Source organism: Molothrus ater, chromosome 4 (assembly GCF_012460135.2).
Source record: "Molothrus ater isolate BHLD 08-10-18 breed brown headed cowbird chromosome 4, BPBGC_Mater_1.1, whole genome shotgun sequence".
NCBI lineage: Eukaryota > Metazoa > Chordata > Aves > Passeriformes > Icteridae > Molothrus > Molothrus ater.
Window position 1 is genome coordinate 32,130,277 of NC_050481.2, and position 18,041 is coordinate 32,148,317.

The 18,041-nt window shown below is 36.3% G+C and overlaps 1 protein-coding gene across 11 annotated transcripts in view; it reads left to right on the forward strand.

Annotated features, from left to right (window-relative positions):
• Positions 1–18,041, forward strand: part of RAPGEF2 (Rap guanine nucleotide exchange factor 2) — a 184,902-nt gene that overhangs the window by 144,866 nt on the left and 21,995 nt on the right. For all 11 annotated transcript variants that reach the window (XM_054514528.1, XM_036381574.2, XM_036381576.2 and 8 more), the window contains 10 exons: positions 2,362–2,539; positions 4,224–4,360; positions 4,894–5,052; positions 6,664–6,816; positions 7,193–7,357; positions 10,351–10,458; positions 10,550–10,753; positions 10,855–10,963; positions 13,154–13,400; positions 17,803–17,960. In XM_054514528.1, coding sequence (XP_054370503.1) covers positions 2,362–2,539; positions 4,224–4,360; positions 4,894–5,052; positions 6,664–6,816; positions 7,193–7,357; positions 10,351–10,458; positions 10,550–10,753; positions 10,855–10,963; positions 13,154–13,400; positions 17,803–17,960 — 1,618 coding nt within the window. The remainder of the gene's footprint in view (positions 1–2,361; positions 2,540–4,223; positions 4,361–4,893; positions 5,053–6,663; positions 6,817–7,192; positions 7,358–10,350; positions 10,459–10,549; positions 10,754–10,854; positions 10,964–13,153; positions 13,401–17,802; positions 17,961–18,041) is intronic.

Genomic DNA, 18,041 nt, shown 5'->3' on the forward strand with positions numbered 1-18,041 from the left:
CTTTTGCATGGTCATAGAAATTTCAGAAAGTTGTTTGAAAACATGTATTTTTTTTCTTCTAAAGGTGTTTTTAAAGGTGTCCTAAATTAACAAACTTTCTTATTACATTGTAGATTGTTGCATTCAATGCTGAGCTTCTTTGTTGCAATGGTTTGGAATTTTGGTAGGAAATTAGAAGTAGTTGCTTTCCATGCACCAATAACTTCAGTTGTCAAAAAAAAAAAAAAAAAAAAAGAAACAACAAGTGTAAATAGTGATCATCTTTGGGAAATCTTGTAGCCTTTGGTAGTATTTGTAAAGTGTTTTCTGAGTCCAATGTTGCATTTAATTCAGTGTGAGAATTTGTTTTAAATAGCATTGACTCTTCTTGATAATAGTTTCAACAGTTTTCCAGTTTTGTTTAATTGCTTTAAGACAGTAAAATAACTTATCTTTTAATAGTCAGATGTTGTACAATAGGTGGAAGTTTCTTGTCTGTTAGCATTGTGTGACTAAATTGAGGTCTGCAATAATTTTGCTATTGTGCTTTTGAGTGAGCTTAATCTGGGCAGGTAGGAGGGGCATTTGTTAGTGATGGGAAGGTTTACAAAACTGACTGTGAATCAGTCCCACTGTCACTGGAATTGTCACTGCTGGAAACTTCAGATTCTGACAGATTGGTGTCATAAGCTGTGTGTCTACTGACTCATCACCACTAATTTTTCCACCAGTCACTTTTGATGAAGGCTATTTTGAAAGAGTAGTTACAGCAGCTGTTTCAAATGTATCACAGGGAATGGGCATGTTAAACACAGTAAGACTGCTCATAAAATACTGCTATCTGTGCTATGTTTTGGGATTTGTTTCTATGCCAGTAACATCTTTCCTTATCCTGGTTAAAAAATGAGCAGCATTTTTTCTTGACAAAATCAAAACCAAAAAAGCCACTAAAGCCCCAAAATGAACAACAACAACTAAAAAAACCCCAACCCAAAACCGCAAAGTGAGAATAATTTGAATATTGCATAGATGCTGTTATCATGCTTTTTTTTATATTAACAAGGCCCAGTTACAAAGCTTGTGTTGTGCTGTAGGACAGAAGCATTTAAGACTCTCACTAGCTGCCCCTGATCCATCTCCAGCCATATGCTGCTGTTCATGAGGTGGCTGTGTATAGTGGCATTAAAGTGACAGATGTCGGCCACAGACAGGGAGGCAGGAATAGGGGAGATGATTCTACAAAATTACCAATGCAATTTCTCTTACCTTCCCTGTGTTCAGAGAGTGACCTAGTTTTGTGGGTTGTCTTTTTCACCAGTCTGAGATAGATTGATGAAACAAGCTTTAGTAGGTGTGTTTGTCCCATGTAGTATTTTTCAAGTAGATGTGAATGCATTGTGTGCTCCCAGAGTCTCAGAAACAAACCATCCCTTTAAGGCCTGTGAAACTGGATTTCTCAAGCCATGGCTTAAAACTTGCTCATTAGAAGCTTGCATTTCCTTAAAAATTGTCATAGCTAAGCCTTGGCAGCTGCTGTGGTATTAAATCAGGTTCTGAGAAAAGGCAGCCGTATCAGCCATGACAGACAAATGTTTGTGGGATTTATTAAAGTGTTCAGTCTTCAAACTCAATCATTTTTGAAATATTTAAATATCAAATTAAAATATATTTACCTTTAGGTGCTATACTAATGACCTTAGTCTGGACTATGTTTTCATTCATTTTAATATAATTTGGGGGTGGTTAAATTTGACAGATATTTTGGGTAGTCCATCTGTGGTGTTTAAGCAATGACTTTGCTTTTTTCTGCATCTGTAAATTCTTAGGCAATTTATCAACAAATGAAAGCCATATTTAGCCATGTTCAACTGGAATTGTAAAACAAAAGTACAGTCCTAGGTGACTGAGAGATAGCAAAATTCCTCTAGCATTCTGATGCTGTTCTTATTTCCCCAAACTGTCTGTTTAAAATTATGTTGCTTTCCTAAGTGTCTGTAAATTTGGAGTGAGCACAGAAATTGTCAAATGAAAACTGTTTATTGAAAAAAATTATATTGGGCTAACAGTTCAAGACATTGCTGCTTGAAATGTAAGAGCCTTCAATCCCCCCAAGACCCACAGATTAAGTAATGTCTCTTGAATCCTTTGTTTGTGTGACTGATTGAAACAAATGTTAAAAGTCATATTTAAACACAGTGGGTTTGGATTGATAAATTGTTAGTTGTTTTAAAAAGATATAAAAAGAAAAAAGCAATATAAAAATATTGAATAAATTTGGGTCATTTAGTAGATGATAGAATTCATCTCTGTACATTTAACCAGAAAACTGCAGCAGTAAATAACATATTTGAATGTTTTTTTAATTGTTTATGCACTAATTAGGCTACAGAAAGTGAGGCTGGTGATATGGATCTCAGTGGATTGCCAGAGACAGCTGTGGATTCTGAGGATGATGATGATGAAGAAGACATTGAAAGGGCATCAGATCCTTTGATGAGTAGGGATATTGTAAGAGACTGCTTGGAGAAAGACCCAATAGACAGGACAGATGATGACATTGGTAAGTATTGCAGTGTAGTAAAATTTTGTCAAACATGTTCTTCTTCACCTCCAAAAACTTTAATTTTTGAGCTTGTGGTTTTATTTTAATCATTGGCCTTTTTAATTGATAAGGTTAGTGTTTATTGTTATTGTTTTTTGTATAAGTATATGTATAATGTGAACAATTAAAGAAAATGCATATAATATGGGTGAAACCTATTACTTGCTGGCCTTTTTGATCTCAAGCTTCAGCTTCTAATTGATATCAGAGCAGGTTTATGAAGGAGATGTCATTGAAAACTGGAAAAAGAACCTTGGCAAAGGTGACATTAATGTCAGCACTGCTTCTCACAGTATATTTTTAATTGTCAGTTGTGACATTGTGACTTGATATTTGTTGCAAACATTGGAGCCTTTAAAACCTTAACATAAATGTGCATCTAATCAAACTAATTTGCTATGTTAACATAGGAGTAAACACATTGAAAGCAAAGCAGAACTAGAATCCAAATTTTAATCTTATCTGTTTCACTGGGGGAGATATTTTTCTTTTATTGAAGTATGACTAAATGATGATTAAGGTTGATTATCTGATGATTAAGGGACTAGAGCATCTCTTATGCAAGGAAGGTCTAAGAGGGCTTGGGGCTCTTCAGCCTGTCTCAGCCTCATTAATGTATAGAAATACCCTGGGTTGAGGGTGTAAAGATGATGGAGCCAGAGTCTTCTCAGTAGTGCCCAGTGAGAGGACAAAGGGCACAAACTAAAACACAGGAGGCTCCATCAGAGCACTAGGAAATGCTTTTTTTCTGCTGAGACTTAGGCCTGGGAGAGGTTATCCAGAGAGGTGTTAGTATTCCTCCTTGAAGATATTCAAAAGATGTTTGGATGGGTTCCTGGGAAACTGGCTGTAGGGTGGCTCTGCTTGAGCAGGCAGGTTTGACCAGATGACTTCTGGAAGTCCCTTTTAACCACAACCTTTCTGTAATTCAGAGTAAATAAAAAAATAGAGAAAAGATGGGGTCCTACTGAACTCTTTCAGTAGACATTTTAGATCAAACTGGATGCAAAAACGATTTTGGGGCATATAATCACTTGGCAGGACTGCTAAAATTAAGTTTTGTAGTTATGAACAGCATAAAAAATGAAAATACAGGAAGCTCACTGTTGAGTAGAAGTGCAACTCAAGTGCAGGTAGAAGACAGAGCAGCAGTAGTCACCTTTAAGACAGCAATCCTGTCTGGTCCATCTGAAAGGAACTTTCTGGTGAAACCACCAGACAATGATCAAGTACAGTTTACTGTTAAGCCTAGACTAGGAGGTGTTGGCTTTACCAAACAACTTGCTCAGTTTTGTGACATTTGTCTTGCTGTGTTTTATATAGTTCTAGTCACAATGAAATTATTGCCCTGACTGGGGTATTAAAAATATCACTGGTTATATTCAGAGCTATTGGTTACATTACAATCCTTCCATTATGCTGACTTTTACTTTGCAGGGTTTCTATTGATGATATGACCAGCCAGTCTGTGTCTACAAAATACCCAGTAATTAAAACAGGCCACTGTACATGATTTATTAGTATACAGAAACGATTGTGCAGCATTTTAGCTTAAGCAGCCTCAGGCATCTTGCTGAAGAACTGTCTTTACAGTGCTTTGTTGTTTTGACATGCACGACTCAGTGGGCTTTTTCTCCTTCAGAACAACTACTGGAATTCATGCATCAATTGCCTGCTTTTGCCAACATGACAATGTCAGTGAGGAGAGAACTCTGTGCTGTGATGGTGTTTGCAGTTGTGGAGAGAGCAGGAACTATTGTACTAAACGATGGGGAAGAGGTCAGTAGAAGTTGCTTTTGACTCTCCTATTATACCAAACATTCCAGATTCCACACAGTTAAGATCCTCTTTTGTTACTTAAAAAAAGGAAAAAAAGAGAAAAAAAAAACCAACATTCAGGTAAATCAGAACTCTTTTTGTTCTGGATTTTCTGAAAGCTTTTGTTTAAGCGCTACACATTTCTTAAGCAATAAAACCAGAAAGCATTCTCTGTAGTGTACTAAATGCTTCCTGCCTATTTGAGCTCATCTGGGGACTTTATTTCAGTGTTCAAGTGCTGTTTTAAAACTTCCTCTTATTTTATTTTTTCCACAGTCTTGCATTACCTCTTAATAGTAAAGATGAGCTTAAGATCCCAGTTTTCTTGAGCTGGAAATAGCTCTACATTTAAGGAAAATTAGCTTATTAATTGTTAACAGGTGCTAGAAAATAAATTTTGCCTTAGAACAGTTGTGAGAGTTGTATTTATATAGTATGATATTAAAATGTTAAGTGATTTGGTCTTCACATATCCTGCAATATTTGATTTGTAGCTGGATTCCTGGTCAGTCATTTTGAATGGCTCTGTGGAGGTGACATACCCTGATGGAAGAACAGAGATATTGTGCATGGGGAACAGTTTTGGTGTTTCCCCCACCATGGAAAAGGAATATATGAAAGGAGTGATGAGAACCAAAGTGGATGACTGCCAGGTAGTGTCTGTGGTACATGCAAATTCACACTCACACAGGTGTAGTGCAACTCAATAATGAGACCCAGTTTTATTTTAAACTGAATACATGTAAAATATCCAGTGGGTAACCCTGGACAGTAGTTGGGCAGTATGGCTCCTGCATACTCACAGCTTGGGAAATGGAGTTATCTTTATCTGGGTAAAGGACCATTTGCATAAAGATGTTTGTCTACATGATTTTTCTAGAATTTGAGGGCCACCAGCCATCCATCCATTGCTTCCAATGTTCCTTAGTAGGATCTCAAGGTCCATTAGCCATGCCAGGCTCCTTCCCTTCTGCAGCTAATAGCCATTCTTCCTTACTCAACTCAGCTACTGAATATCAGAGTAATACAAACTTTATCTCCTCTGGTTTGAGTGAAAGATCTAATTTTGGCTAATCTGACCTTTCAAGGAAAAAGCTTTGATGTTTACTGTAATACAAGCAGTCAGATGTAAAGAATGCTTTTCATAGCATAAAACTACTGGCTGAATCTGGTTATGTGGTTGCTATTTGCTTATTCCCATCCAGAAAATTATAGCAGAGCTGTGGGTGAATTAAGCATTTTGCTTGGTCCTGATGGCTAATTAGCTCAAGTAAATGACCTTTAAAAGGGGTGAAAATGTGTGTTCATAGAGTCACCTGGTTTAGCTTGCCCATCTAAGTCCCAAAATGTGCATAAATGGTTTCTCATTAGAGTAATGTTTTCAGCAAATCCAAACCTGGAACTTCTGTTTCAGCTACTACTAGCTGCTGGAAAAATGAAATGGTGTGTAAATGAATTTAAAGAGAAAATACTGTCTCTGATTCTTGGGCTCTTGTCCTAAGTATGTACATAAGGATTTAACAACGTTTCAACCATAAGAAGCACTGTTCCTCTCAGTTAAATACCCAAATTCATATAATAAGGCAGTTTAACCTTGCCCCCCAAAAGAGACAAGTGTATAACAATTTGTGTACAATGTAGTCTTTTTCCAATTTGTTGTGGTTGGTCTTAATTATATTTGCACAGTGTAGGTATTAGGAACATTCTTGAGATATTTATTCTTGCACTTATTCTTGGCTGAACTGATGATTGTAGAAAATAATTTTCCTGCTGTATGCTTTAAGCCAAGAAGTAATTTCTTTCTTCGTGCCTGCACTATTTAATTGAATGAATGTTATTTTTCTTACTAATTGACTTCAATAAAATAACTATTAAAAAAGAAGATTATTTAGCAAAACAATAGCCACAAAAAATAAAAGCTGGGTTTCCACTTAACTCTTCCAAACACCACAGATGAGCTGGGCTTTCATCTCCAGCAGTGGGGAGGTCAGAGCAGCTGAACAAGAATGGCTGGGAATACTAAATCATATTGCTCTGATGGATCTTGGTGTCCTCTAACTGCAGGATTGTATTGGCAGTACTGTGCCTGTCTGTTCATCTGCTTGTTAAGGCTGAACTGTTGGAAAGACAAAAACTACTGGAAAGGCTCACTGCAGGTTGAGGAGCTACTTTATCTTGCCCATTGATTGAGTACTTGCACCTTGAGTCTAAATGGTCTTCTGAAGATTTAACCTTTTAATGCTGGTGTGTGATGATTTTTCCAGTTCGTTTGCATAGCCCAGCAAGATTATTGCCGCATCCTCAATCAAGTGGAAAAGAACATGCAGAAGGTGGAAGAGGAAGGGGAGATTGTGATGGTGAAGGAGCACAGGGAGCTGGACCGCACTGGAACGAGGAAAGGCCACATTGTCATCAAGGTAAAAGGAAAAGAGAGAGTCTCTTGAAAAAGTCTGTGTTCTGTAAACCTCATAACTCGGCAAGTTAGGGTCAGAATCAGTTGAGATGTATACTGTAGAAATAAATGTTTGAAAATGGACTGTTAATATTTCTAGATGTTTAAAAAGAATTATGCATGTTGACAACTAGGTGATTTCTATAGAGATAAATTACATAATTTAAAATTTTTTATATTTCTTAACACAGTGGTCAAGCTGTTATGTTTGCTTAGCACATCAGTTAATGGATGGCAGTATTTCTAGTGTGATGAGTCTTCAGTATGCTACAAGAAAACAAATTTGCATGTGTTGAAAATGTGTTAATAAGTATGATTTTTCAATTTTTTGCTTTCAATAGGGAACAGCTGAAAGGTTAACAATGCATTTGGTGGAAGAGCACTCTGTGGTAGACCCAACATTTATAGAAGACTTCCTATTGACATATAGGACCTTTCTTTCCAGCCCAATGGAAGTGGGCAAGAAGTTGTTGGAGTGGTTCAATGACCCCAGCCTCAGGGATAAGGTGAAAATCTCCTGAATTATTACCATTTGCACTGAAATATAAGCTAAAATCTCCTGAATTGTTACCATTTACATTTAAATATAAGCTAATAAGAATAAAATATGCTTTAGAGAGAATGACTAAATTGAATAAGATACAAATAGCTGGTGACATATTTTAATGGTAGAATATATGGCTAAAACTAAGAACATTTATTTCCCTTATTTTATTTAAATATTACTGTGTTCATGCAAGGTAAATTACCCATGCTTTATCTTGCTGTGTTTTTACAACTTAGTTGCCTACAGGTATACAGGAAGCTTTTTTTACAATTGTGAGTATTTTTATTTAATGTAATTCAGTAGAATTTTATTGTGTCTCCAAGTTTGAGCATATAACTAAGTTCTGTGTTTTCTGTACATATTGTTAGTTAATTCAACATGGTAAAAATGATTTTTTTAAAAGAGAATAGGAAATTGATGCATTGTTAAGAATCTGTTGTGCTTTATGTAGCATTAAAAAAGCTACCAAGCCCAACCCAAACACAAGAAAGCAATCAGATATCTTCCCTAAACAAAATTTCCATGATGGAAGAATAAGGCACATCCAGTTTTGGCACACTGGCCATTGAGGCTTTATCATCCTTCAAACTGTATTTCTTTATTTCCTCTTGTATGGAACTTCTTCTTATGTTAAAGAATACTAAAAATTTCCTGATTTGTGTAAATTTGAAACCATGGGAATTATATTAGTACAGTGAAAAAGAAATTTAGTTTTCAGCTTTTATTTAAATCTGGGTATTTCTTCCAGAAATATTAGCATAGCCTTGACAGAAGGATCTTCTATATGACAGAGGATAGGCTTTGCAGCTAATACTGCTCAGAGTTATGATATTGGAGCTCATCTTTAAAGTTATGTTGCTTGTCCTCCAATGGACAATCCCCTCAGCCTCTAAAAGCATGAGCCAGCACAGTTGCTTGTATCAGTCTGAACACAGAACAGCTTTGTTCTGCTGCCTCAATAACCAACCTTTTCTGACCTCCAGCAGCACTGACAGAAAGGCAAGAGGCAGAGAACAGCTTGGCACAAGTGGAGATAAGCAAGTAGGGAATAAGGAATCTGGAATATTTTGGCTGTTTTGTACTGGGTGCTGATAGGCAGTAAGGTGTGAGTGAAACTTCCTGGAGATGATGAGTACTCAGGAGCATTCAGAGTGGGACACTGGACATCCAGCCTTAGCAATGATTTTGCTCTGCAGCAAGTTACTTGATTTTACAGCTTTAATCCTCTTTTAATGCTGTTCCTGATTTGTGACACAAGTAAGAGCATTTGTCTTGAAGTCAGAGTTCAACTCCTCCCAGCTCAGTGTCCTCTGGGTGTAGATGAGTAAGTCCCAACTCTAAAAGCAGCATTGACAGTGAAGCTGTCACTGCAGTAGTTTAGAATACATTGCGTGGTACAGCTTGCAACTTCCCAGACAGTTTTAATAATCTGCAATTACCCTAAATTTAACCAGACATTGTCTGGATCTTCCAGTGTCATCCACAGTAATGAAAAATATCAAAACTGTTTAACAGGAATGAAGTTCAATTTCAAAGGTGCGGAAATCTCAAGTATTTTCCTGTGGCTGGGAGCTGCAGCATGTAGAGCTGGCTAGTTGCCTTCAGTTGAAATCTGAACTTGAGGAGTTCTGAAGTGTTTGGTTAGTTTGGTCATTAATTTCAGCACTTCTTCTGAATTAATTTCCTTTCTGGGGTAAAAGGAAAACTACTTAGAAACTTTGAGGGTGGCAGGGATTGGTTTTGCATGCCTGGTGTCAGACCTTTAGCACATGGGACTGCAGAAGTTTGGATTTTGTACAGACACGAAGAATGGGTGGGGATTAGCACTAATTAAAATTAGTATGAGACTTGTAAATTGTTTGAGACTTTGTTCTTAAGCATTAGGTTTTGAAATGTTTAGAGATTTATCCCTACTGATTTACTTTCCCAGCATAAAAGAAGAAATGCAGCTGTATTTTTAGAGGTAGCATTGAGTGGCACAACTGTTTTGGATTCAGCAACTTTTTAAAAATAGCATGAATCAATACTAATTCAAGACACCAAAACACTTTTGTTTTGTCAGGACAACTGCTGCTGATATTCCAGGTCAAATCACATACTAAAAGAAGAATATCAGAGTAAAAGCATATAGTTTTAAAAAATGCAACTCTTATTTTGTGGCTTTGCCTTCATTAGTATTAATTAATAATATTTCTTCAGATTTTTTCCTAAGAAACTGTAAAATACCAGTTAAGATTCTTCTCAACTCTATCATCAAAATTGCTTGGGGGGAGTAGCCAGTGGAGGGAAAAAAGGAGGAGTAAATGGAAAGATTGGCTCTAAGGAAAGGAATTGTTGTTTTTGCTGTTAAAACATCTTTCCTGCTTCTTGCAATATCTTGTTTTTCCTGCCTCTATAAACATAGAGGAGCACTTTTACAGAGCTAAATGACAAATGAAGTTAATGGTGGCACATCTAAAGACTTAGGAGATTCAAGAGCCAATATTAGGCTGTATTGTAAGCTTTGTGATCCTGTGCTTGGAGAACTAAGCAGATTTGGAAATGTACATGAACAGGAAATTGTTATAAGTCAGAAGTGGATCTACCTTGTTGCCTTCTACCTGTTGTGCCTATTTCTTATTAATAAAATTTGATACAGCCAGTGTTTTCTGACTTGCAGCATTCATTATGAAATACAGCATACAATTGCTTATACAAGTGAAAGCAATTTTGATACTTATTTTTTTCTATTCTCCTGATATATAATTGCATATTAGTGAAGTTTGATTTGGATGTATATAATAATATAATAGTATAGTAATATAGTATATAATAATACATTTGTATATGTATTATATAAGATTCCAGTGAAAATTTACAGGAGCTATAATGACCAGTATTTTTAAAGGACTTGGCACTTAGTGTTGTTCTGAGTATTCCAGCAATGTATTTATAATATTGATGCATTTTCAGGTTACACGGGTAGTATTGTTGTGGGTGAACAATCACTTCAATGATTTTGAAGGAGATCCTGCTATGACTCGATTTCTGGAAGAATTTGAGAACAATTTGGAGAGGGAGGTAAGAGTGAGGGTTTTTTTCTGACAACTTGGGATAACAGGGAATAGCCAGGCTGTTGTTATATATAACTTACTATGCTTTTCTCTTATAGAAAATGGGTGGACATTTGAGGCTGTTAAATATTGCTTGTGCTGCTAAAGCTAAACGAAGATTGATAACCTTAACAAAGCCATCTCGAGAAGCCCCTTTGCCTTTTATCTTGCTGGGAGGGTCAGAAAAGGGATTTGGAATCTTTGTTGACAGTGTAGATTTTGGTAGCAAAGCTACAGAAGCAGGCTTGAAACGTGGAGACCAGGTATGTAATTTTAAAATGTGTCCCTCCATTACCCCCTCCTCTTTTTTTTGTTTCCTTTCTCTTCACTACATGAAAATTTTTCAAACTTGTTTGAATTTTAGATATTGGAAGTGAATGGTCAAAACTTTGAAAACATTCAGTTGACAAAAGCCATGGAAATCCTTAGAAATAACACTCATCTGTCTATCACTGTGAAAACCAATTTATTTGGTAAGTTTGTCTGCATTGTTCATTCTAGTTTTAATAGAGATCTAAGTTTTTTTAATAGTTTAAAATAGTTTTGTTTGAAACTCTTTTGTACTGGAGAGAATAGAAAAAGGAAACATGAAGGTCCTGAAATACCTAGGTTCATAATTGCAAAGAAAAATTTCTGAGTAGGGATTTACATGATGTGACTTCCCTCTCACAAGTGTATGTTTCTGGATTAAGAGGAGCTATTTTGACCATGTAGCTCAAACTTTAAAAACCTGCTTGTATATATAATGTTTAGTTCTCTCTTAAGAAAGAAGCCTTTTCAGGCATTGCAGCTGATCAGTTGTCTTATTCTGTCTGCTGAATTTACTCATAGTTTTTCAGCCCACTCTAAGTTTAACAAGCTCAAGACTATTACAACCTTTCCTGACAGCTAAGTGAAGATTCTTTCTACCCTCTGTATTTGTTCTCTACATATTTCCCTCTAACAAGTACTAAAGTACACATGAAGAGTCTTCAAGCAGCTCAGGACCTCAGTTAGCATCATAAGTAGTGAATAGATTGGGGTTTGGTTTGGTTTTTTACCACTGGGTACTTGGATTACTTACACAATTTAGTGATGTGCTCCTTGAGTATCTCTTTCAGGATCGGGTTCTTCATCACAAGTAAGTAGGGCAGAATATCACCACAGCACATCGCTGCACTAACTGAAGATTTAGCTTGCCTATGTTATCTCCAGAAGTCATTGGCCAAAAAGTCTTAAAACTCATTGTTCTTGGACTTTTTTTTTTTTTTGCTTTGCAGTAATTATTCTAATATTTCAGTTGTTTCTAATAATTAGAGACATTTCTTGATATATTTGGACATGCTTTTTTAGCCAGATGTTCTTGTTTCTCTGTGTTAAGTTCTGTAGCTATCCTCCTCACACTGGGTGTTTGAATTTCATGTGTTGCTTTACTCTGTTAAAGATTAAACTCCATTTCTTCCTTGCTTCAGAAGTGTTTTTCTAATTTTTTTCCTATCTTGTGTCTCCAGTGCAAATAATGAAATCAGATTATAGTACAGTCCCAGAGCAGTTATTTTCTGTGTATTGCATGCAGAGTTTCTTCTCCAAAAATCCCAAAAGCAGTTTCCTTTTTTCAACAGCATCTTCTTATCTTTACCTAATTTCTCTCTCCAGCATCTAAGTCCTATTCAACAGTACAGTTATTGGCTGGGTTTACTCTCCTCCACTTCAGTGTCTTACTTCAAGCTTTTGAAGTCTCTTGGTAATTTGTTGTACCTCTAGATATGAGAGAATATTAAGGACAGAATTAATAAAAAACAGTAAAACATAGCCCCTAATACTCATCCTTAGTTAGTTGCCATTGTTGCTATGTTTTTCTACAATTCCTTAGTTTTAATTATCACTTTTTATTTATTATTACAAATCAAGTCATCAGTGGATTTTTCCATTTTTGTATGGACAGTTCCTCTTTAACACTCAGAATACATGACTTGCTCTCCAGTTCAGTTTTGTATGATTTATTTAAATGTATTGGGGTTTTTTTGAGGCTTGAAGTTGCAGTAGAAGAACTAATTTACAAATTTATCAGATATTTCTGCCTCAGAGATGACTCTTTGCTAGGGAGCTGAGGGACAATGAGAGGTTTTTTTGGTATTTCTGGCAGATGGATACAACAGCCCTGTCAAACATCCAAGGTGTCTCAGTAGTCTCCTGCTTTATTTTCCTTATGGCTGTGTTGCTGTTTTCCTTTTTTGATGCTGTTGCTAATAATTTCTTGTCCATCTGAAAGCTTTTGTTGCTGCCTCTATGTTTAAAATTTCCTTCTCATTTTTATTTTTCTATCTCACTTTTCTCTAATGTGCTCTTTTTATACATGCTGCTTTTCTGCAAAAGCCTTTGTCCTTAGACTAAAAAGTCAAATTCCTTCTGTTGATACCATCCGTGTAACCATGTGGGCACCTGTGTATTTCTCTTCTAGGCTGGGCCAATCAACTGTTTTTCTGATTCATACTACAGAAAATGAATGTTATTTTTAAGAGCAAAAATGTTTTTGAAGTCTTATACCTAAATTAATTTAATGCTGAAATTGACCGAATAGCCTATTTTTTTTTTTAATGATTAATATTGAACTGGTCTGGTGCACAGAGCTTTCTTTTACATTTTTGTCCTTTTTCTTACCTCCATTTTTCTGTCTTGTGCAGTTTTTAAAGAACTCTTAACAAGGTTGTCAGAGGAAAAAAGAAATGGTGCTCCCCACCTGCCTAAAATCGGTGATATTAAAAAGGCGAGTCGTTATTCCATCCCTGACCTTGCTGTTGATGTGGAGCAGGTAATAGGATTAGAAAAAGTAAATAAGAAAAGTAAAGCCAACACAGTTGGGGGAAGAAATAAGTTAAAGAAGATACTTGACAAGACTCGAATCAGCATTCTGCCTCAGAAACCATACAAGTGAGTTTATTTCCTCCTAAATATTTCCTTTGCATTAAATTATAAGAATTCCTAATGAACTTATAATTTGTGATGATACTTTTTTAGTTATTAATACAAATCATGTTTATATCTGAAAAAATATCAGAAAAAGCCATTCTGAATATTTGAGCAAGCATAGACTGCCAACAGTGCAGCTCCTGACATCAATTTAGATGTATTTTGTTTCTTATAGATCAAGTAATGACCAAATACTTCTTTATGTCGTTTTCCTTTTTCTTTTAAGAGGACTGTTAACTGAAATTATTTCAGAATAATTCTGCCAGCAGGTTACTTGCTAAGGGTTGGTATGAGCTAAGATTTCGATGTATCCACATTCCAGTGGTGTATAAGAATTTTTATGTACTGCTGTAAGGAGTGTGAGGTTAAAATTTTAATTTGGGTTCTTTGATAGAATTGTGTGTGGTTTTTTAGTTTATTTTTTTTAATGAAAGCAAAATATGCTATCTGATAGCTTTTATTCTATAAACACATTTTAGAAATAGAGTTCTGAAAATTGCTGGCAACAATAGAAGAGTGAATTTTATATGATATTATGGGAACCTGGTTCTTGGCCAAGGCAAATGGTATTGATGGGGGAAAAACGAATGGTAGAGGGTAGTTGTGTGATCAGTTTTCTCTTGCATTTTTCTTTCCTGTGTCCCACTAAGGAATAAACTATTATGTGTAAATGAAAAAAAAAAAGACACTTGTGCTGAAAATGAAGGGCTTTTTTCCCTGCCATTACTTAAAAAGTTTGCTTAACTGATGTTAGATATTGCCTACTAAATGAAAACCATTCTGAAAATTATATAGAGAATTTTAGTAATAATTTATTAAATTAATATAGACTGTTATACACAAATAATGGCCGTTTCTTGAATTGATGGCAGTACCTTTCCAATAGAGGAGAATCTGTAAATCCTCTGTTTGTGTTGTTTGTCTTTAGCATGTTTTCCTTTATTTAACTGGTCTTGCATGTGTGTTTCTCTGATGAGCTGTGCATACTTAGGTCTTTCTGCATTGGTCACTATGGTTCATAGCATTTGCATAAAATTTTCATGTTGATTTTTTTTTTCCTTTATGTACGTTCATTTTTATACTTTTTCTGTGCAGGGACCTCTTTGGGTAAGATTCAGAAAAACTTGACCTATTTTATTTTCTTTTGCTAGCTCTGCTTTATGTGTTATATATAGCAGTTTGTCTGCAAAGCCTCTTGACATTCAGTTGTTTTTGTCTGCAGAGTTTCTGCATAGAGATCTGTAGCTATAGAGTTTAGTGTTTGTGCTTTTCTTTCCTCTATCGTGTAAAAGCATCAGTCTCATTCTTCCTTTTAATTACTGGTGTTGAATATATTAAGGGACTTCACCTAGTTTCACATTTTTGCATATAAGAAAATCAAGAGGGGTGAGAAAGCTGATTTACTCTTTAGTTAAAGTAGGCATTTAAAGACTCCACGACTCAGCTGGCTTGGGAGGTGAAACTGTTCACTGTTTTTTGAGTTTGAAGGCTCCAGTGCCTTGAGGATGTAGCCAGACAAAACCAATCTTTAAACTAGAATGAGGTCAGTCTTAGAGGGAGCTTGTCTGCTTCATGAGACATCAAATCAGTATACCAAAGATGAATCAGTTTGAGCAGGACTTCCTTCAGTCCTGCTGTTTAGTTCAATAAGGTTAAATAACTTCCCAAACTGAGCAAACAGCACCATTTCCTCTGCACCTACAGGGAAATCTTCTCTTCAGTGTCTGTGAGACATCTCTTGGGTTACAGGTACAATCTCCACTGGAGCTCTTTGTTTACTTTTCTGACACAGAGTGATTTTGTGGTCTGTAGGCTCAATTGGTCCAAAAAAGGATTAAACACAATTCCCACCTCCCTCTCTGGTGAAGTTCTGCCTGGTCCATAGAGCAGCATCCCAGACAAAGCAGCAGCCCCTGTCTCTCTCCTCTCTGCAGCCCTGCAGTGGGGTCCACAGGATTTTGTGTTCTGAGGGAAGCAGCATTCAGATACTTCTGTCATTTCATTATCCCTTCTACCCTGTTTGTCATTCAACAGGAAAGTTATTTCTTAGTTAATGTTAGTGTCTCCCTGCATGGCAGATGCATACAGAAAGCAATATAAATGCTGCTTCCTTAAAACCACAATCTTCTTTCATTGGCATAATAAAAATATTTTACCTAACAGTAGATCTTCATGGGACCTGGATTTTTTTAGTGTTGCCCTTTTTATCTGATATTTCTAGACTTCATTACTTGTTTGCATAGGTTAGAACTCAGATTTCAATTTAAGTTTTAAAAATAGAGTAGACTGAGTGTAAAGTAAATGATTTCCAATTTCTTATATGAATACTTAAACTCAAGCACAATTTTAAACACTTCTTTTGCTTTTAAACCTAACATTTTCAGAGTTGATCCACTTTACTGAAGCTGCCTCAGTCATAACATACAGGATAGGTATAAGATTATATAAACTGGTGAACTGCAAAAGGAATGCATAATGCAAGTGTAACTATTAATATAAGATTCACACTGTCTTAATTTGATTTGAATTTGGAGAAAATACTGTTGTTGGCAGTATTTATGAAATCTGGTATATAGTAGTTTAGAACCACCAGAAAACATTTTGAGGTACTAGGGCTGCAGGGTTTTTTGTTTGCTTTCTTTTTTTTAAATATGGAGTGGTTCCTGCTTGAAGGACCTGATATTGATTGCTGGCATCTCTTTTGATTGTAGTGAAGACTTACTTGCTTGTGGCTTAGCAGGAGTGTGCTGTGGGCTGAGTAGGTTATCACTGCTTGTCACAGTATTTTGTGCTTGATGTGGAAGTACAAAAATACAAATGTTCAGATTCACCTTAACTTCTGATTAAGAGAGAATCCTATATCTGTTTCCAGTGGACTTGAGTGTTTCTGTCACTCTCATGGCTTGAGATTTACAATTCATAGAAGTGTTCTGGTAATACAGAGTTATCTGTTTTTTAGAAGGAAAACAGTGAGAAAACCCAAACACAACACAGAGGGATACCATGCATTGCCTTCTCAAAAGCAGTTGTGTCTATGTCATTAAAAATGTGTCTTTAGTGCTCAGATACTGTTCTAGCTTTCCAGACTACTGTTCAATTCATAGCACTTAAAGAAGTGGTACAAGGGTGCACGGTGTAGAGTTATTCATCAGTAAGCACAAAAGGATATTGATGCTGTAACAGCTATCAGGGTAATTATCTAGCTTTTATTACTTCTGTTTAGGTTTTCCAAGGATGGATAGAGACAAAGGCTTAAGTGCCCAGCATTAGGGTACAAGTGGTGATTTGTGTTGCATCATTTAATTTACTAGACTGGCTTAGTTGTAACGTTTGCAATGAAGTCTAAATTCTGGTTTATGCTTTATTCAAATGTGTAGATACAGATTTAGACATGCTTGGCTTTTAGAGAGGTCTTGCCTATACTTGCTACATTTTTAATGTTTTTCACTTTCTATAATGACTGCTATTCAACATTTTACACCCTCTGAGTATTTTATTAAGGGTTTTGATCTGTATATTTAGAGAAGTTCAATGGCTGTCTCCAGCTTTACCTCTTGTGGCTGGTGTTCTGCTTCACGTTATTATGAACTCAAAAGCAATAAGCAAATCAGTGCCTACTATAACAATATGATAGCTCTGTCTCTGATCCATCTAGCACTACTGATCTCCTGTGGAACCCTGCCTTACACAATTTAATGGATAAAACACTTCACCTTCATCACAGACTAGTTTATTTACAGCTGCCAGGTACTTGGAGAGGATACCTATAGCACCCAAGTGTGGCTGTTTAGCTTAGCCTTACCTAGTGTCATTTCAGTCACACAGAGTGGAGAGAAACTCAGAGAAGTGATACAGGGTGGGAAAAGCAAATGATCTCAAATGATCCTCTCTCATCTGTCTGTTGACAGATCTTATATAGTATGGTTACAATACATCACAAATATAGTTGCAAATTCCTGTCTGTGATGGGATCAAAAATCTGTGAAGTCCAGGCCTGAAAAGAGCACTGAGGGGACAGCAGTATTACTCAAAGTTTGGGTGATGGGATAGTGCAAGAATGATGAGGTGTGTACCACCTTTTGAACAAACATATTGGCCAAAATCATTAAAAACGAGCCTAGCAACTCCTCAGAGCTTAGTGGTGAGGATCTTCTGGCAGTGTGAGCAGGCAAATCGAGTCACTCTGAGTGGACTGTTCACAGAGCAAGTCCTGTTGTCTGGAGAACTTTGACTTCTAAATAGCAATTGCTGTATCAACAGTTGAAAGTATGAAAATGTAGCACTAGAGACATCACTGCATCCCTCTAGTATAGCCAATCTCTGAATGTCTGTAAGTCCTGATTTTATTTCTTTCTGGATGCAGTGACATTGGAATTGGCCAGTCTCAGGATGACAGCATTGTAGGACTGAGGCAAACAAAGCACATTCCTCCTGCTTTACCTGTCAGTGGAACCCTGTCATCCAGTAATCCCGACCTGCTGCAGTCTCATCACCGCATCTTAGACTTTAACACTACTCCAGGTAAGGATCCTTTTCTTATTGTAGTTCTTGACCTTTTAATTTCTTTTCATAGTTCAGGTTTGGGGTTTTTTTGTGCGTGGA